This window comes from Neopelma chrysocephalum, unplaced genomic scaffold (assembly GCF_003984885.1).
Source record: "Neopelma chrysocephalum unplaced genomic scaffold, ASM398488v2 Primary Assembly neopelma1_22, whole genome shotgun sequence".
Classification (NCBI taxonomy): domain Eukaryota; kingdom Metazoa; phylum Chordata; class Aves; order Passeriformes; family Pipridae; genus Neopelma; species Neopelma chrysocephalum.
Genome location: NW_020897689.1, coordinates 1,354,021 through 1,375,336, shown reverse-complemented (window position 1 = coordinate 1,375,336; position 21,316 = coordinate 1,354,021). Strand labels below are relative to the sequence as shown.

The 21,316-nt window shown below is 37.1% G+C and overlaps 1 protein-coding gene across 2 annotated transcripts in view; it reads left to right on the top strand.

Annotated features, from left to right (window-relative positions):
- Positions 1–21,316, top strand: part of SLC26A7 (solute carrier family 26 member 7) — a 69,767-nt gene that overhangs the window by 19,885 nt on the left and 28,566 nt on the right. For both annotated transcript variants that reach the window (XM_027679624.1, XM_027679709.1), the window contains exons 4-8: positions 911–1,083; positions 8,928–9,092; positions 16,626–16,778; positions 18,203–18,285; positions 19,811–19,958. In XM_027679624.1, the coding sequence (XP_027535425.1) occupies positions 911–1,083; positions 8,928–9,092; positions 16,626–16,778; positions 18,203–18,285; positions 19,811–19,958 (722 nt within the window). The remainder of the gene's footprint in view (positions 1–910; positions 1,084–8,927; positions 9,093–16,625; positions 16,779–18,202; positions 18,286–19,810; positions 19,959–21,316) is intronic.

Genomic DNA, 21,316 nt, shown 5'->3' with positions numbered 1-21,316 from the left:
GGGCACTTGGTGTGTTCAGCCTGGAAAAGAGGAGATTGAGGGGAAACCTCATTGCAATTACAACTTCCACTTGAGGGGAAGAGCAGGGGCAGACACTGATCTCTTCTCTGTGGTGACCAGTGACAGGACCTGAGGGAATGGTCTGAAGTTGTGTCAAGGAACGTTTATGTTGGATATTAGAAAAAGGTTCTTCACCCAGACAGTGGTTAGGTACTGGAACAGGCTCCTCTGGGGAAGTGGTCACAGCACCAAGCCTGACAGAGTTAAAAAAGCATTTGGACAATGCCCTTGGGCACATGGCGTGAATCTTGGGGATGGTCCTGTGAAGGGCTAAGGGTTGGAATTTGATGATCCTTGTGGGTCCCTTTCAATTCAGCATATTCTGTGATTCTGTAATTCTGTGATTTATCTGAGTGTCAGTAAACTTGCTTTATCTCTCTCAGCTACCAAATGTTTCTCTCATAAACTGCATCCATTTATTAGAATGCTAGGTACTACATGTACAGGCTAGGTACTATATGTATATCATAAATTAATTGCCCTAGAAATTTGGTTCATGAACACTTGGGATTCTCAGATAAATAGCTGTTTGGTCACGTCCAGGGTGAGTTAAAAGCATTTCTGATAACTTGAAATAGTTGTAAATTGTTGTATTTGAATCTCTTTTGTAAACATATCTAAATGAATGTGCTCAAAAAAATTTACATTTAATTCACCTGTAAAAATGGTATTTTACAGGAAGAAATATGTGTTACATAGAAAAATTACCTTAAAAATTGTTCTTATCATGACAGAAATGTACAAAATGGTACCTTTACTCATAATGGCCAAGTTTTGAAGAAGAGACCACGAGTGATGAGTACATACAGATATAAAATTATTTTTCACCGATTTGTGGCTTTTTTTATAGGAACTTTTGCTTTAACTTCCTTAATATCTGCCAATGCAGTTGAGCGTCTTGTTCCTTCAGTCACCACTAATTTCACTGCAAGCAATAATTCGGGAATTTTGGGCTTATCGGAGTTTGAAATGCAGAGGATTGGAGTTGCAGCAGCAGTTTCGTTTCTAGGAGGAATCATTCAGGTTGGTGGAGGTCACGTTTACTCATGCACTGCCTTTGTGACAGCTGTGACATTTGTAATACTTTTATTTTTCTCACTTCTCTGAGAACAACTGATGAAAACATCTGGTCTGATGGTCATGAATGATGAAACCAATGTGTTTTAAGAATTTGCTGCTCCTTTGTTGAGGTGTAATAATTATCTGTATACATGCTGCTGGTGTGTTATAATATGAAGTAAAACTACATTCAGTCAGCTCTAATATAATACTCAGTTGCTATTGGTGCCCCTTTTCCTTCTCCTTCAGAAAGAAGACATGAATCAGCTCCTGGTAAGCACTGACATATTCCTTTGGATTTCTGTTGCTCTTGGCTTGAAGAGAAATACTATACAATATCCAGTAATTAAAAACAGTAGGGAAAACATGCTTAAATTCTCTCCAGAATTTACACACCCGTCAATAAAATGAAATAGTAAAACAGATGTCTTTGTATGATTCTCCAAAGCTTATTCAAATGATCAGAGGTCTTTTAAATTTCTTCTTTTTTCTTATTCTGACTGCAAGTGCTGAGTTCCTTTATCCATTGCCAGTTGCTTAGGTCTTCAAGAGGGCTTCCCTCTTTCCTTGTAAATATTAAAATGGAAGTGTCATGGTTTGAAAAGGCCCAAAATCCGATTCTGATTCCTAGCCCCCCTCCCACATCTCAACCCCATGTGAGATGGGTTTTCCAGACAAAAACACGAGACTCAATATGGGGGAAGGAATATATTACAAAGACTATACACATAAATAAATACTATAATACACTGCATACAATCTTAACTCTATATCTATCTCTACCATGACAGTAATATTTACAATGGGCCAAATCTCTTCTCCCTCCAAATAAAAGTCCAGGAGAGAAGAAGAAGAAAAGACCCCTTCCAGTCTCTGAGCAACAGGTGTCTCTCTAGGCAGCAGGCTTTCTTCTTCTCTTTCAGGCAGCAGTAGTAGTTGCTGGCTCTCTGCCAGCACACACGAGGGAGGTCTTCCAAGCCTCTCTCGGCCCCCGTCTTCAAACAGGGGGTCTTTCCATGGGCTGCGTAACCCCAGACACGGCCGCTACACCATGGTCATATCACGAAGCACCGGGGTCTTCGTGACGGTCTGGTATCCTCAGGGGAGATCAAGCCCCTTCACAGAGCTTCTGTGCTCTGCTTCAAAGATGGCTGCCAGCTTCTCTGAAGCTGCAGCAAGGAGGGGGGGGAAAGCCCAAGGTCACCCCCTCCACACACATTCCTTTGGCCATCCTGGCTGAGCTCTCAGGAGGCCGGAGCTTCTTAGCTCCTCTCTGTAGTGCATACTGCACTTTAGGACTCCACTCAGTCCACCACCCCCTCCTCTTTCTCAGAGGGGTCTCTAGCGAGTTTGGGGGTTTTGGTTTGTCCAGTTCTTACCCTCCGAAACTCTCTTCCTGCTGCTGGCTCGGGTCTCTTGTCCTGCTTTCTGCTGCTGGCTTTTTTCGTTTCCTCACACAACTCTGTGTCTGCTTCAGTTGCATACCGGCATCTGCTGCTTCTCTTGGTTCTTATCAGTTGGCTCTTTGCCACTGCTCTTCGGACACTGCTGTTCTGCTGCTGCTCCGTCGCTGCTCCCAGCGTCTCTCACTTCTGCTTACAGGGGAGAAAACTCCCCCAGCTCCTAGCCACAGGCACTCAGTCCAGCTAACACTGTTCCAAGTCCCTGCAGCCCCCCAACTGGGGGCTGGGGGGGCAGAGGCCCCCAAGGGGCCGGAGCCCCTTCTCCTCGTGGCCTCTACAACATGGCCACCTCTTCTTCTCACAACAAGTACTACTGCTTCTCTTCCGGTCTCCAGAGATATGTTTATATTTTGCAGGAGCACCGATTGGGTCAAGCCCCGAGGGTCACCACCCCCTGGGGGTTACCACTTTTAGCTTCAGGGGGAAAACCTGGCTCAAACCACTACAGGAAGAAATGTTCCAGCATGCAACATTGCAACATCTCCTGGGTACCTGGCCTCCTGAAAGAAACCCAAACTCCTGCACTTGTTGCTTTGGATCCCTCTACCGTGCAGGAGATGAGCAAAGAAACCCAGGGCATCTCCAGTGGCCTGCATGCTTGGCAGGAAAGGGCCATATGCTTGTGCTGGTCAGTAGGAAATATCAAGAAGCATGACAATTTCTGTTGTATTTTTATTATTCTTTTATTGGATACAGGATTATGACTAGTGATAGCAGCATGAGGGAAAGCCTATGGACAATATACAAAGTAGAACTGGTGCTGATTGTGCCTGGCTGTGCATGCACGTGCTGTCTCATTGCACCAGTATGTGCAGTACAGCACCGCATCTTGTACAGTGCGCTTGCAAGAGCAGAGCATGCACAGAGCTCTTCGCGTGGGAATCCTGTGCTCACAGCTTGGAAATCTCCTATATTATCCCCAGAGAGGCCAAAATGCTTCAAGCAGGAAGTTGGTGCCTGCATTCATTTGATCTAACTTCAAAATCCAATGCAGAAATTTTTTGCTTAGTGGATGGAAAATCCCGTTAGGTGTGTAAATCCTCTAGACCTCTTACTCTTTCATATTGAAAAGTTCTGCTTTTTCATATACCTTCAATTGCATCAGCTGACTTAGCCTATTTCCTGTTTAAGCCTGATTGAAATGAGAACTAGTAAATCCTCTGCCTGCATTCAAAGCAGGTCTGATAGGGAACTGTGCCACATGCATGGGCTCCTCTCCCAGGTCAGTAATGTCACTTGCATTGGAGTCATGCTGGCACAGCTGGTGCTTGTTGTGCTGCCACTAGTCCTTTATGTGAGTTTAATGGTTAAACTCACATAAATGGTTTAATTAAAATACTTATTTCCTAGAGAAGCACCTTGAAGCTCTTAATAATGCAATATGCAAGTGAAAGTCTGGATCAAGGCTGAGATTAAATTGTGCCATCTTCCCAGATGCTGTTAAGTGTGGGAATCTATGTTTCTCATCATGATTCCAGTCTGACTAACAGTTCCTGCAATTCCCAGAGAAGATGACAGGGTACATCTTGCTGTTAATGGAGAGCTGTCAGTGACCTGCATCTATTTATCAGATTTGACTAGAAATTAATTAATAGCCTGGAGTAAATGTATATTCCGGGACAAGAGGAATAGTGTGATGCATTTGGGGGTGAGAGTTTTCCATTGAAGACATCCTAAAATACAAAAAGAAACTGAATTGTCATTGTAGCTGGTATTTGGGATGGTACTTCTCTGGAAAGGGAGCAGACCTGGGCTATGGTATCTACTATAAGACTCGTTATTCTGAAAAAAACAGTCAAAATGCAGCGCTCTAATCAGCACAAAAATCTAATTTCGCAAAAACAACTGCTGCTGTGATTATTCCATACCTTGGTCAATCTGCACATGTAGAACAAAAAGTCCCTGTCCAAAACAGCCGTTTCCTTCTAGGAAAGAGTAGGTAAAGAGCTGAATGTCCTTGGCCTGAAAAGCAATTTGATACTATTTTTCCAGTAGCCTGGCTAAGTACTCTAATCAGCAATTAATGTCAAAGAAAAAAAAGGAAAAACATACAAAAGAGTATGTTTGGAGGGAAAGCAAAGGGTAGAGATGTGTTTTTGAGATGATCTGCTGTTGGCTGCTGTGTGTTTTGTGCAGACTGTAACTGTGCATTTGTGTGTGAGGCAAGCTGTGAGCAAGCTTTGTGAATCTCAGTGCCATCTAAACATGAATAAATTAGAACTGTTTTCTCATCATCAGACAAAAATAGGTGAAGCTTATGAGATATGAAATTTGGTGCTTAGTTGCTTAAATTTTTTTCAAGTAATAAACTTCAGAGTCCTAAACGGCTTTTTAAATATAATGTTTGAGCGACTGTTTATAAAAGATGAAAGATATTTAGTCATCTTAAGAGGCTTCTGATGAGGATAAAATAGTATTCAAATAGAAAATAAGTAAACGTAAAATAAAAACTGTAATTACAAAAAAATAATATAATGAATTCACTATTTCATTTTTTAAAAGCAGAAAAGAAGGAATAATGAAATTTTTTTCCTATATTTGTGTAGCTCCTACTCTATTAAGATAAACAGGGTGTGGAAAACTAGTCAAGTTAATAGAATTCTTCCCTGATATTAAATACCTCAGATGTATTGATGGGGAGAGGAAATGAGGGAACATAACAGATGCCTATGGGATAATTTTGTAATTAAAATTGGATGATGCCTTTATAACACTAAAAAAAACCTCAAAAAGCTTTTGGATAAGATTTTTTTTCCCCTATTAATATATTATATGTGCAAGAATGCTTGCATAAATATGTGTCTGTAAAAGTACCTCAGCATACTAAACTGAAATTCAACATGAAGATTTGCTGAATAGACGAAAGCTGCTTGCAGATCAAAATGAGAAAAAATAATTTTTATCCTACAAAAAAAGTTTTATTCTCTTAAGACCACAATGTTACAGAGTTCAGCTGTGCTACTCTTCTGTAAATGAGAAATAGCTGTTTATTGCATTCCAGTCTTCCACATTTTCACTGGTAAGTTTTTCAACTACTGTATTTTGAAAACTAACATGTAATTAGTTTCTGATATACAGTATTGAAAATAAAAATGTTTCTAATTATCAGGAGAACAAATTTACATGGTCTATTATCAGTTTACTTAACAAAAAAGGAGCGCATTTGAATATGAAGGGTGTTTCTGTAAGGCTAATATTCTTGTCCAAAACTTTGCTTCCCTGTGGGGAATATTATGTTGCTCTATTCTATGTTACACATAGTTTTTCATGAGATTATAACATGAGTCTATTATACAGTGATAATCAGGAAAACAGTTAATTTTTCTTTGACAGTAGAAATAACTTCTTGCAGGCTCATATTCTGTATCTTGAAAACTACAAGTAGGCTAGGTGGGAGTTCTGGTTCCCACAATTATGGTGCAGCATACAATGTGTTAGTACAGAACGACCATAGAAAGAAGACTTTTTCAGGTCCTGGAGTGTGGAAAGATCACTTTTCACACCATCAGAAGCTACCCGTAAAGAACATAAGAGTTGCAATGCAGAAGACCAAAAGCTCACAATTAAATGTCTATTGAAACAGGTTGAGAAGAGTTTTAAACTGATTGCTCAGTGAAGCTGAACTGTCCATGTCTGACTCCACAAGGTTCATAGATGTCTTGGATTTTGCAATCTCTGACTTTGAGATAACCAATACAATGTACTGAGAGTCTCACACTCTGTAGTGTTTCCCTCCAAGAGATGTTCCCCATTCCTGACCTTGTCTTCTCAGCCCATACAACAAATCACCAGAAAGGGTATCACCACTTTTATTTGCTATAACAGTGAAAAAACCTTCCAATACAATGGAGTTTTAAGAGTTTTAAAATTCATTCTCCAAAACTGAATTTGTGCAGCAGGTAATATGATATCAGCCTTTCAATTAGTCTCATCAGAAAGTTTGATATTAGTAATTTTCGAAGAGCTGTTAAGTGATAAAAATTTTTACTGGCCATGAAGTTAAATTGACTACATGTTGAATGGAATTTTAATAATAATAATTTTAATAATAATAAACTGAGTGCGTTGTCATGGGAAAAAAATATTGAAAGTGGACAGGAACCAAAAGGGTTTGAATTTGCTTTTTGGAATTGCTCATTTTTCTTCTCCTGGTTAAATCCCCATTCTCTTTTACTTGTTGGAGTAAAATTATGGTGCAGTAAAGATAGCTGCAAGAAAAGGTTCCACTTGTATTATCTTTCTTCCATCTTGAAATTTCCTTTTTTTTTCTATAATTTTTTTTTTTAGAAATCACATTGTCCACCACTTTTGCCTAATTATCTGCTTGTATAACTTGTTTCCATGATCTCTTTTCCTTTACTGTGCATTCAAGGCTACTTTCTCTCACTTTCTCTTGTGTTTCTTTTTTTTCTCTAATAGCTCTTGATTTCATTTATATGAATTTAATAAAAAATGCATACCTGGTGAAAGCAAATTGTCTAACACAAACCATACTCATGGTTTGGATGTATTTTACATAACCCACAGTTATTAGCAAACAATAAAAAGTATATTTGAAATGTGACCTTTTAGTTACTATCTGTAAAGCAATCTCCTAAAATGTTGAAGACAAAAAAAAAAGTAAAGAACTAAAAAATAAATCTGAGAGTGATGCTGAAGTTTCTGAGTTCAGCAATTATGACACCATTTTCCTGTAAATCACAATAATAACTTTCTCTGAAATGCTAATAGTAACCAATACTTCTGTGTGATATTATGTAGTTCAAAGAATTGTCTCTAACTCCACAGCTAAATAAACATACATCTAATTATCTGGAAACTAAGCTATTACCCAGTTAGAAATTTCACCTTCATACAATAGAAACTGATCTTAGAAAACAAACAAAAATTCACCAGGGAAGGAAGAACTTAATTCTTATTCAACTTCACTACTGTGAACAATGGTTTAAATATATTAGTAGGCAGACTGTTAGAACAAACAGCTAAACAAAATATCTGAAGTTAGTAATTATCAGTTTTAGGCCTGACTAACTAAATTACTACTCACTGAGGGTATAACAGTAATTATCATTATTGGAGTCCAATCTTGAACAGCAATCAATGTTCCAATTGCACATAATACAGAGCAATTTACATGCTATTAGTGGGAAATAGAAAAAAACCTCAGATTTAATTGCTCAGATGGAAGAGAAAATTGCTCACGAGAGATTTTTGTGGTAAATTAAAATCCACTTTGGTATTTTTCTTTCTTTTTGGGTACTATGTTCATAGGTCACTGCATACAGGTGAGTTTTATGGTGAAAAAATAAATAGTGTTCAGGCATAAAGAATGATAACATTTGGAAGTGATACTTTTAACTTCAGAACACAAAAAAAAGCAAAAGACACAGTGATATATTCCAAAATGATGATATTTAGTGTGGTAAACACAAAATAATCCTCTTAGAAAGTATTGTAACAAACAACTATGTGCCAAGAGCATGTAACTTCAGGTAGAAGAACAGCAAATGCAAGACCATAGAAGTAAGAAACTGCAAAATTCATTGTAAGAGGAGAAAATGTAAATGTAACTTAACATGGATCAGAAAAAAGTTAGGCATTACGTAATCTGCAGTAGCAGCTGTAGGCATGTAACAACTTTATTCAAAGAATTAACAGCTCTGAAATCTCATACCTCAGAGGAAAAAAATGTTTGAAATCTGGGATAAGGGGAGAAAACGGTTGAGTCCAATGGTACTTTGAATATTTGTCCTGTATTCCTACGAAGTATCTGCAATAGTTGTAGGTTCTGCTGTAATTCAGATTCCTGGATTAGAGGTCTCTCCATGAGACTTTCCATACCACTTCATAAATTTGGTAATTACTCTTGGAATTACTAATGTTGGGAATCTTGATATCAACATGATGGCAATCAGTAAGATGGACGAAGATACGACCCTTTGCCTAGTCAGGCTGGATAGCAGTGGAGCAGGAATGAGTCTTAACACCACCCTCACTTTTTAAGTTGCTTTACTTCCTTTAGCTGTGTTGAACTGATGTTTTCATGGAGTTGATTGTGCTCATATATTTGAGCAGGAGAGAATACTAAGAGTTTCTCTGAGTGCGATTTTGTTACTAAACTGATGTTGGAATCTGGTAAATTATTGGTGCGAGTAAAATAGTGCAGGTAAACCCACAGAGCTTCAGTGGATTCCATTTTTAGCTATATTTGGCCTTCAAAGACTTTTGCTTTTTATCTTCAGCTCTTTTATCTTAAAATTTTTTAAAAGAACCCTGGCTCATTGTCCTATCACCAAGATGGTGCATTTTATTATAACTGCTGATATTCCTGCCTTTGTCTTTTAGGTAGCAATGTTTATGCTGCAGTTGGGCAAAGCCACGTTCTTGTTAACAGAGCCAGTAATAAGCGCGATGACAACAGGAGCAGCTACACACGTTGTGACTTCACAAGTGAAGTATCTGCTGGGAATGAAAATGCCATATATATCGGGACCACTGGGATTTTTTCATGTGAGTTCAGTGAAAGAGATGGGTTACTTCATTAGCTAACATTTTATTAAATAACTATGCTATGTGCTATATAAAGAGTAAGAAATTTGTTATGCACATGTGTGAATGAGCACAAGATGAACCTTCATCTTGCTTTGTCTGTTTGTAAGAATGGATTTGGAAAACTTGATGAAGAACTAGCAGAAATGGGTCTTATTTTAAAAGGATACAGTAATCAATTTCAAATAAATATATGTATTAAAACTGACGGTCATTGTGGTAAAAGGAAATTGACCCATGATTTGTGGATCTCCAATGCAAAAATTACCCAAAACATGTTACTTACTGCCTTATGACATGATAAACACAGCAAGTGGATAGCTTTAAGGTAATGTTTATAAAATTCATTCAGCATTTCATACAGTAATGTTCCCATGAATGGTTAAGCTGCTTAAAGAATCACCATCAAAGGTATTGGCAAAAAAGCAGGTTTTAATATGAACTTATGAAAGAGTGACTTTAACAGAGTTCAATGGCAAGTTTCACTCTATTACTTATTCCACGGATGAAGCATACATAGGAAAATTGCATTAGAATCAATTTAGAATGATTTACATGGAGACTGAGGATGAAACAGAGTAAGGATACGGATACAAAAAGATAAGGTGCGCAAAAGGGCTGAACAGCACCTCATTATGGATTAATTTCGCATTTACGAAGTGATTAAATAGAACTTGCTCTAATTCTAACAGTGACCTAATTATAGCTTCACAATAACATTCACACCATGATCATTTCACACTCATAGACACAGGCAAAGATGTATACATCTATGTCTGTGCATGTACAGGTACCTGCGAAAAATTCCCTTCAGGTTCAGTGAAATACTAACAGCAAATACCACAGTGTTTCTCAACAGGTATGGGTTGCACCCCAAAGTGTATGGGCGTGGGTGGGGGGGGGGGGGGTGTGGGTGTATGTGTACCAGCCCAGGCCTTGTCCTAACCAATGGTCTTTCAAGTATTGCAGACTTGAAGGTTGACAAGGGTTGAAGAGGTGCCCATGATCCCAGAGGGAGGTGCTGGCACAGCCCACTGTGGCCCAAGAGAGCTCAGATGGCCTCACTTAAGACATCTGTGTTTAGGGTCACAAGATGATTTGTTTTAGTCATTAATCAATTCCTATCCTGGCACTAACCCAAATCAATAATTAATGAAATTATTCAAAAGTCTGGTAACAATGGTGACATTCCATCAGTAAGTTTCCACCTGGGCCATAACCCAGGTTGGTAACTACGTCAGTTTCCAAAACATTTGGAAATTGTTTCCAAAACTCAAGAAACAATGGTGTTGTTCCACCTGGGCTACAATTCAGGTAGGGTATGTCCCAAGGCTGTCAGGAAATGACTGATTATCATTTGTTCTCCACTTTGGTCAGACAGCTGAAGTTGCTGCCACAGTGTTTTTCCCACCTGTGTCAGGCAAGAGCACCTGGTACAGTAAAGGACACTTCACCACCCAGCTGGTTTAGTCAAGGCTGAGATTGTAGGGCTGGCCCAAGGGTGCGGGGTGATGCACCACCCCAAGCATCATGGTTTCTGCCTTTGGAAAGTATATATTGCTGGCTGAAAACTTAAAGAGCAAAAGACATAATAACATATTCTTGATGGTAACTTATTCCATCAAGCCCTGAGATTAGGTGCTGTGAGCATAATCTCTTGGCATTAGTAATATTACAACAGTAGCTGCCAAAAAGACATTTTTCTCATAATAAAACTTTACTCACTTCTTGAGGTGATACTTACATTGCACTGATAGTGAGGCTTCATTTAGTTAGCCACTAAATTAGGACACCTTATTTAAAAGCACTGACTGTATCTTCCTGCCCTGCTATGTGCTTTATTTCTTGCTATTATTTTGAGAAATTTGTTAATGGGAAATCTCTGATAAGAAAATGTTGGTTTTTAGAATGTTTTTTCATAGTATTTTATAAATTTGATAACTTTTTGTATGGATAATTCATTAATAAGTTTTTTACAGGACCAATTTATTAACGAAAATTAGGGGCATGTAATAAACACAAGCAATTTATCTTGTAGGGGCATAGCTAGAAGTGTCATAGCCATTTTTGTAAGTAGTCAGTTGGCTTGTGAAACTATTAAAAATGATTCATTATATATTAAATTTTTAAAAATTCTTTAAAAATCTTTTCATAAATAATTCTTAATATATAATGTGACTAGCCTCTTTTTCATGGTGTTTCCATCGAGACTATACTTACATATAGGAATATTGTCATCTTGTACACATGACTGGTGTTAAGTACCACAGCCGAAACATAATCAAAGTATACATTATAAGCAATAATAAAGAACAGCAGTGATATGAAGAAATAATTCCGTGTTGGTGTGCTGATGATATCATAAATGAGGTCATTCAAATGCTTTGAAAGAAATCTATTCCCTTATCCCCTGTATTTTTTAATATATTTGAAACAAGTTCTTTGCCCTTCACTTCTCTTTTGAAATCAAACCCCTTTGAACATTTTCCAAAGAAAAATTTTCCTGATTTTTTTTAAGGTTTTGAGTTTCTCTGTAGAATTGACCAAACAAAATCCATTCTGTACAACTTGAGAGAATAATAAAAAGGGTCAGTTTTACCATAGAAGGGTTTTAAAAGGTTTCTAGTGTCTGTTCAGACTTATGGGTTGCCTTAAGAAGGTCCGATATCTCAGTCAGAAGCACCAGACTGAGATTTTAACAGCAATTTTCTTCTGTGGTGGTAGTTTTATATGAAAATTATACTAATTACATATAAGCTAGTTTGCACGTGTAACTAGAGAATGAAAGGCAAATTTGGCATGTTTCTCTGGACATGTTCTTTACTTCAAATTCTCAAAACCCAAAGACTGGTACTTTTGCTTACATTTTTCTTCTTTCTCTACTCCAAAACACCTCCCACTCACAAAACCTATTGCTTTGCCTCAGGCAGTCTTTGGGTTGGCAAACCAAGAATAAGAATGTTTAATAAAGTGTGATAGGAGAGTTGCAAGTAAAGCAAGGCAGTGAAATGGATTCTTTATAGCAAGTGAGATCATGATTAAATGAACTTTGCATGTGGAGAACAAATTTAGTACACTGACCTGGAACCTATGGTTTTTTTGTGTTTATGCATGGTTTACATAATTTCATTTTCTGAGTACATGGTTTGTAACACTGCAGTTAAGATACACAGTGCAGCATCAGTTGATATTTTGCAATTGAAAAGGCAAGGTGAAAGTGAAGAAAAAAAAATGATGAGGGAATACTACATGTGAGATCTAATTTTACAATGGACAAGAAAAGCATTATCAAGTTTTACTTAGCATCTGAAAACAGAAGAAAGTATCTGTATTTGCCCTTTATTTATGTATAGATATATTTCTCTTTCCACATGTTTCTGAGAAAATACAGCATTGCAAAATGAACTGCAAGCAAGAAACTTGATTTGCAAAACAGGGGTTTTTGTGGCTATGTTGCAAGTTTGTTGTCCTTGTGTGGTTTTGTGCAATTATCTGAAAAAAACCCCTTCATGTTCCCACAATCAGCTCTTTTTTTTTCTCCTTTTTTCCCCAGTTTGTTCCCTATAAAATTCACAGTAGTTGCCTGTACATTTTTCCTCCAGTGTGATGTATTTGTCTAACAAACTTTGGAATTAAATATTTTTGAAAATGCAATGAGGTTTTCCACTCTTAAAATGTATTAAGTATTTTAAATAACAAGTTCCTTTAATTTTTCTGTTTGCTTCAGCGTCTATACTCATTTTACAGCTCAGAGCATTTCATTCATACGTCAGAATACATATCCTTTCTAAAATATAAACCATTATAATGTTCAATATTGCCCTATGAAAGTATGTGAAAATACAGAGACATTCAGTGTCTGTATACATATAAGGACATTCAGTGTCTGTATACATATGTGCAAAGCTAAAATACTGCTTTTTTCACTTAGGTGCAAATTTGCATTGATTACCAAAAAGTTCCCTGATTCCTCTTCATATTGTCAGTTAGGTTCCATTAAGAATCTTTACACAAAAGTAGCTATACAACTAAAACTACAGGAGGCAAACAGCTCAATTAATTTATTATTACTGATTTTAAAACCTTTTTAAATTATATAGTGACAAATATTACTTTTTACACTGCAATATCAAGCTGAATTCTGCTGCACAATTTCTAAATTATTTCAGTAAGTGTAAATTATTTCAGTAAGTGCATCCTCAAAATATGTGAAATACTGAATTTATAATGATGTTTGTGATTAAAACATTTGTAAATATCTCTTTTGAATCAGATGCTGGTGCTATTACATCCTTGAGCTTTAGGTACTTACATTTAGGATATACAGTTTCACTTTGGATGAGTACAGTTACTGAGTGGACAGAATACCATGTAAAATGTATAGTATAAAGAGATGGATATAGTATATGTTAACTACATTCATGTTAAGGGCCACATACTCTTTCTTTCTTGTGAAAGGTCTTCACTGGTCATATCAAGAATTGAGTGCTTTTAGGTTTTAAGAAAATGGTTATCTGGAACAGACTAGCCAGTAGAAGCTCTTTAGTCTTATGTATTTATGTATTACTGCCAGAATTGTTTTAGTGTATTACAGACACTTTGGGGATAGGGCTGTTGGGGCTACTGAATTCATATGGGCAATGAGGTGTTGGTAGTTCCATTCTTTTTCATTTATTGGCTGGTGTAGACTACATCCTGAAGGGTATGATTTGAAGAGAAACACAGAAGAATATTCTAGGCAGTTCACATAATGTTTTTGTTGCAAAGTCTGAAAAAGCTATGGCAAAGGTTTACAAGATTTGGCTGTGTATTTTTAAAATTAAATGGAAGTGTCTTTTTAGTAAATTTAAAAGAACAACAGAAATTCTTAGAGCTTATACAAACTTCTCTGTAAGCCTTCATTAAAAATGTATTTATTCAGTCAATCTTATGTCTAACTTTGTCTAGGAAAATTAGATTTAGTGCCATGAACACAGATAAGCTAATGCTGACACTTTCATAGACACCACTCATTTCATAATGAGCCCACATCTCTTTGATTTTGGAATCAACTCATTTCTTCCCTTCTCTTAACACTTCACCTTAGATCTAGCTGAGTCTTTGGTGAGTTTGTGGGCACAGTTTTCCAGCCTCCTTTTGTCTTAATTAATCATAGCTTCTGACTGGGCACTGAGCCAAGTCATGTGCTCTCTTGAAAATGGATTCTTGGAAAATTATGGGTACAGAGACTAGTACCAAGACACTCAAGACACAATCCACATATTGTCTGAATACAGTGGAGCACTGTGTGGTTAAAAACTGGTTTAATTGCCATTCGTCAGATTTAAGACATATATAGATATTACTTAACAAGTTGATTTTAAAATATTTTCTTGGTTTCTGAGAAATGGTTGTGCTGTGTTATACTGTGCATCCTTAATTGAAAGTCCAAGGGCTAAATTTCAAAGGACTGGACTACTTTTTCCTCTTTATGAGGAAAGTTACATTCCTGTAAGCATTTTTAGCTTGTTTGTTTTCCCCTTTCTAGATTATGAAAATATTGTCAGAAATTATGAGCAAGGAAAAATCAGGAAGTTATTGTAACTTACTCATTCTTCAAAATGAGCATCACCACTTCAAGGAGTGACAGAATCAGAAAAATAGAACAAAGCTTATCATCATATTGACCACCTTTCTGCTAGAAAAGGGTTCTTTCCTAAGATAATTTTTCTAGTATGTTTTCCTGTCCAATATAAATATATTATTTAAGCTCCACACTGTCAAATCTTGTTAGCATTATATGTGTATTTGAGAATAGGTTCTCTGGGGCAGAAAATTATTAATCTTTATTTTGATAAAACTGCAAGTGTCACTTTTCATTTATTTTCGTGGTCTTCTTAGTCATAGCCAGAGAAAACACTTTTTTTTAATATTATTATTTCAAACCTCAGTTCCTTGATTTTATTACCCTTAATGTTGTGGTTTAAAAAGAAGTTACTTGTGAAGATGCCTAAATCTACATCCTAGATCTTAACTTTTGTTCTCTCTACAGTTTACAATTCAGAATACACAATAGTTCCCAGCATATAAATGCAAAATTCAAGGGACTGAGCCTGCCTTGTTTTTTTTCCTTTACAGCTTTAGTAAGCATGAGGATTGTATCCATTTTTATGGCTCGCTGTTCCTCTGGGCAATAGACTATTGCTTTTGTTCATGAGGCCTGAACTTATCAGGATAGAAGTTCCCTCTAACTTTCTCAACCCCTTCTAACCATTTCAGCAAACTTCTAAATTTTTTCATTACTTTCTGTTAATCTGTTATCATACTGATTTATGCCTCATTTCCTGAACCCACAAATTCAGAGTAGAGCCGAAATGACAGTTCACTGTGTCATCTATGCTGGTATGAAGGCAACTGCAATCTTCTGAGTCTGTTACTTACAACATCGTATTCATCATCAGAGATTCCTGTTGCTCATCACCATTAGTCATTCTATTCTGGTTCCATATTTCTATTCCCCACGTTCCTTACATTCAGCATCATATTTCCTTTCTTCATCACAGATCCAACTATATTTTTCTAACCTGCTTTACAGTATGTTGCAGCACACCTTAACCTCTGAAAAGCTGAAGGCCTCCCATTCACAGCTTCATAGCTCTCCCCCAGTCTCATCTTCCTCTTTTAACTCTGCAGTCAGCAGGAAAGGAAACAAATGGGGCTTAGTAGATAATAGTAGTTAATTAAATAACCAATAACATATGTACACAAGCTTGGTAACTAATCAGTGTGTGCAGTATCCAGACCTGACCAAAGCATGCTCTGTGGAGCACTGTTTCTGTAAGGGGAAAGAGCAACCAGTAGGGAAACTGAGGATGCCCTGCTGAAGTTGTACAGTTACTCCGGAAAAATATTTGGGTGGACCTCCTCACAGACTGCCGATGGTGTCCTGAAGAGGATGCTCATTTTGGAAGATTTCTGTTGCATCTCTTCCCATCCAGCCATTACTGCATTTTATTTTCACTTTTCTTTCTTCCTCTTTCTCCTTATCTTTTCCCCTCCTTTCTGTCTTTTAACATTTTTCCTCAGAAATAACTTTTATTACTAGAGTTGGTGGATGTTATATGCTATGGACACTACAAATAAATCTTTGTGCATGAAGCTTTTCTCTACACTCATTTATGTTGCTGATTTTAATGAGACTGAATAAGAAAAGGAAACATCACATTTATTGGAATTTTGTTGCTTGCTTCTACCAATAGAAATTTGTATATCAATATATACAAATATTCACTGCAATTTTTTGAGTTTTAAAAAGTCCATAGTAATAGTAAATTGGTGATTTTCTTCCTTTTAAAATCTAAAGTATAGGCCAGTTTGTCCAATAACTCAGCTCCTGCAGTATTGATTCAGCTCTCACTGATTATTTAAGATGTCTGAAGTTGTGCAGGAGATGCCATAGCACGTGATCCAGAATACATTTTTTGACCTGTGACTGTTATTTGCTGCTCACTGTAGATTTATGCCTACGTATTTGAGAATATCAGATCAGTTCAGCTGGAGGCTTTACTTCTCTCCTTGCTGAGCATTGTGGTGCTTGTTCTTGTTAAAGAACTGAATGAGAAATTTCGGAGAGACATTAAAGTTGTTCTTCCCATCGATCTACTTCTGGTAAGTACAAAAATTATATCAGGCTTTTTCTTAGAAAGCTTTAAGTGGTTTAACTAATCTACTGAAGTTTACTGTGCTGTCCATAGTTACCTGCACCCACACCTGCCACTTATTAAATGGACAGCTAATTTTCATGGCTGTATGTTAATTGTAAGAACAGGAAACAGTTTGGCTAAATAATTAAGAAAGAAGTGACATATGCTCCCAATTTGTATAATATTTTTCATATGTTTACTACTTTTTACATAGTCACAAGAACACAAAGCCTAGTATGTTTGAAATAGAAAGTAAGAAGTTTGAAATAGAAAATGAAAAGTAACTGGCCCACGGTAACTCCAGGCAAGTTTTGTGCTGGGTAGTTGTGGCTTAAATATTGCTTGTTATTTGTCTGCAACAAAGGTAAATATCTATGCTGTTGCTTTATATAATTTTACTATTTATTTTAACAGTTTTCCTTTAACATGGCAGAGACTAAATTGAAATTAACTATTGCATTATAAACCTCTGCTTTAAGGATTAAGACGTAGTCATATGATCAGCACCAGGGTAGAAGGTTTCTGATTTTCTCTGAGCCTCTAAAACAAAATACAAAATATGAAGGACAGGTGCTTTTCATGGTGGATCATCACAATTAATCTTCTTTTGCTGGAAAAAGTTATTTACAAAAGAATAATTTTTATTGGGCAAAATGCTGGAAAAGGAGGTAGTGTGGTTCTCCTCCATGCTTTAAGATCTGTTTCTATGTTACCTTTTTTAAAATACTGGATAAACATACCAGCAAACTAAGGATTGTGGACTGGAACCCATGCCTGTTCTATTGGGATTTGTGTGTTCGTCTCATAAAAAGTATGGGAAATGATTTTGAACCTCTTTGGAGTCAAACTTTCCACTCCTCAGCAAGATTCCTACCTGCTGGAACATAAAAATAAGAGGCAGACATATATTCTGCTGTGTTTTGTGCTGAAGTCAACAATGCCAGTCTGGATTAGATGTGCTCAGAGAACATCTGCTGAATCAGACTGCACAGGGACACCTAAATTACGCACTTCTTTAAGCTTCTCACATGAATGGCAGTGGTTTGGGGTGCAGGCTGAATAGAGGGAGTTTGGACACTGATTGGCAAGGTTCCTGAGGCTCTATAGAGACTCATACAAATCTCTTTCATTACCACAGAATGTACAAATTGCACTATAGTCCTTCTCCAGCCATCTTTTCTAAATTCATTATTGTGTCCAGATCTTAGTTTCTTTTGACTCTCTTCCACATTTGCAAAAATTTCATAATAACACTTTGCTGCCTTACTAGATTGATCTAAGGATAAATGTATGAACAGTTTTATGTGCTTAGGTGTGTCAATAATAGGGACCATGTCAGAAGCTAAAACCAATAGAAATATAATGTCTTTTTCTGTGTTGAATCAATAGATAATTGCTACATCCATTGCTTGCTACTATGGTGATATGGAATACGTCTATGGCCTAGAAGTTGTGGGACATATTCCTAAAGGGTAATGTACTTTTTATTAGCTCGTGGCCTTTAAATATGTTTATTTCTGAGAACAGTCTCTGAAGAGGTCAAAGTAGTTTTGCAAAATAAGAAGTGGCAAAAATCTATTATGTTCATTTCCCATCTCCTCAAATACTCTCTCACAATTCAGCCCCATGTTAACAAGTTTTATCTGTATAGACACCATTGCAAAAATGCATTCTTGTACATTTTCATAGCTTTTTATGACTTTATGGAATAAAAACTAGGCACTAAATACTTGATGTATGAGAGAAGGGCAGAACACTCTCTACAAGATTATTACAATCTGCTTTTTGGAGTTGCCTTGGGCTATTGTAGCAGAAAGGACTTGCAATAAGATTTATCAATTACTACACTTCATTCTTCATATAGTAATTTTAGACAATGCAGTTTCTGAGGAAATGTGAAGGATTTAATTATGTTTAATCTAAAAAAAGAGCATTTTTACTACAGTTAGTGATACACTTTTCTCCATGACCTTGAAAGAAGGCAAAAAAAAAAAATCAGTATAATTAGCTGGAAAGAGAAATGAGATTAGTTTTCAGACAAAATGTTCAAACTCTACAGGTTGTTATGGAAGAGCACAGCTATTGTGTAACCTCCTGTTTGGATATTGCAGGATTTCCCTAAATTTCACAAAATACAAGTTCAAGATGTCATAAGTGCCTGTGTGGTAGTTTGCACTGATAGAAATAAAACAAAGGACATTTCTGAGAACAAAAATTGGTTTTAAGTATTTAGGGCATGCTATGAATCTGAGATTAAAACAGGGCAAAGTGTGCCCCTTCAATGTGTAATGAGCAGGTAAATTGTATTTTTGCAGCTTTAATCAGGAATTTATTTTCTGTCTAACTTCACGTGAGTAGTGTTGAAAAACAGAAGCAGAGCCTGAATCATTCCTGTATATTTGTAGGCATTTACCTGAAATATGTAACTGCCTTGCCAGTGAAAAGCAACAGAAACCTTAAGAACACAATTTGTTTCTCAGGTGGTACGATTTGTGCTCTAGAGAGACCAAAGTCTTTTTGTGGGGTACAATTTAGGGTGATTTAGTTCTTAACTGAGTTGTTTTGTAGCAGTTCCCATTAGAAGGTCTCCATTAGATGGAATAAATGTCCATACTGTCCATTACCTACAGGATATGAAATTGTTTAAAAGGTTTAAATTAAACTTTACAGGAAAGCCAACTATTAAAAAAAATACAGTAGGGTCTCTTCTACTGAACATTAAAAAATTAGTGAACGGTTGCTGATTTTATCTCTCAGTGAGGGAATTAAATTGAATACTCCATCTGAAACTGTTTTATCTTCTTCTACAAATTCTCTTCCGCAGTTCCCAACAGATTGAGATCTTATTAATCTAAAATATTGAAAAGTGTCACCTTAAAAGTCGCAGAAAAATTAGCTGTTCATGCAGAGATTGTTTCCCTTGTATTTGCATGAATTGCAGGTTTATAGAGACTATGTATCAAGTTTTGGAAGAATTCTTGTCTTTATTTTTTATAGGTTGCCATCACCAAAAATGCCACCCATGAATGTCCTGCCTGAAATAGTCACTGAAGCTTTTGGAGTAGCACTGGTTGGTTATGTGGCCTCACTAGCTCTTGCTCAAGGCTCTGCTAAAAAGTTTAAATACACTGTGGATGACAACCAGGTAAAGCTCTTTCTCCTTCCTGTTACCAAGCCTTGACATCACTTCATCATTTTGGAAAAGTATTATAGATGAATGTCCAGTAGGAAAGGGTATGTTCCCTATGGCATCTGACGCCTTCTAGTGATTACAGAAACACCCAAATCTTGTTCAGATCATCTCTGCAGAACGCCCTCATTGGTTGAGGCCTTCTTTTAGGGAAGTGCATCCTTCAGGATAGTCTTGTAAGACTACATCCGGTGCAGCATTTGGGCAATAAAGCATTTTTCACTGCTCTAAGGGGAGACAGCTTCTCCTCTGGCGGGTGAGCTCTTAAAGACAAGTTATGATGTTAAATCAGCCACTGATTAATGAAACAAAACAATTCTAAAACTAAACCAGGTACTTATAAGCCCCAGGACACATCTGATGTTATAAAAGGAAGTTATTTTATGCGAAGTAGAAGTCTCGTGAAATAAACGTTTGTTTGTACAAAAGAAGCAGGGTAGATTCAGAGAGTGCTGCCAAATTTACAGCCATAGGAGCTTTCTTTTCAGACTTCCACTTTACAGAGGACATGCTTAAATAAAAGTGGGCCATTATTTCTACACTACATTGCTTGTCATGGTGGGTGGGTAACTCCAAGCCAACTGGAGATCAATGGAGACAATAATTCAAGCACTGTGGTAAGAAATGCTCAATTTCAGATAACTGGCAATAGCATTGTGTGATGAAAATGCTGCCTCCACCTTTTTGTTAAGTGATCTGGGATGAATGACATAGGGTTGAATGAAGAATGGTTGGTTTTGCAGCTCGAGGTCTATTTGAACCCCCTATTTAGACAGGTCAGTCTTGCTACATCAGTTCCTCTGCTTTAAAACTCTTATGTCACTGGAAATTATAGTGGGAATGGTCTTACCTACTCAGGTCTCTAAAATATTTTTCCATATGAATACACTTGGCCATGAATTTCTGTTGATGCTTCAGAGCCATGTTTTCTAGGGAGCAGCGGGAAAATGCTTTGAGCTTAACACAGGCCAGACTTCACAGTGACACGCTGCTTTGTTTCAAGGGCACTCAATGGAGCACAGCAACCTGTATGTCTTTCTGAAACTTTGGAAGTCTTGTAGCTTACACAGCTAATTACTGAAGCCTTGGAAACTATGTGTATGTCTGCACTGAATAATGGAGCAAAAGAGCAAAACCTCCATGAGAAGAGAACAGTGCTGTGTCTTTACTGCATTCAGGGGCTAGGCACAGTGCTCTGCATGGTGCCATGTGGGAGGGTGTGTGTGAGACTGCCTGGGAACCTTTTAGGAGGTACTGTCCTGTGCTGTGAAGATAAACTTATGATCAGGTGTTCTCCTGGCTGGATACAGTAC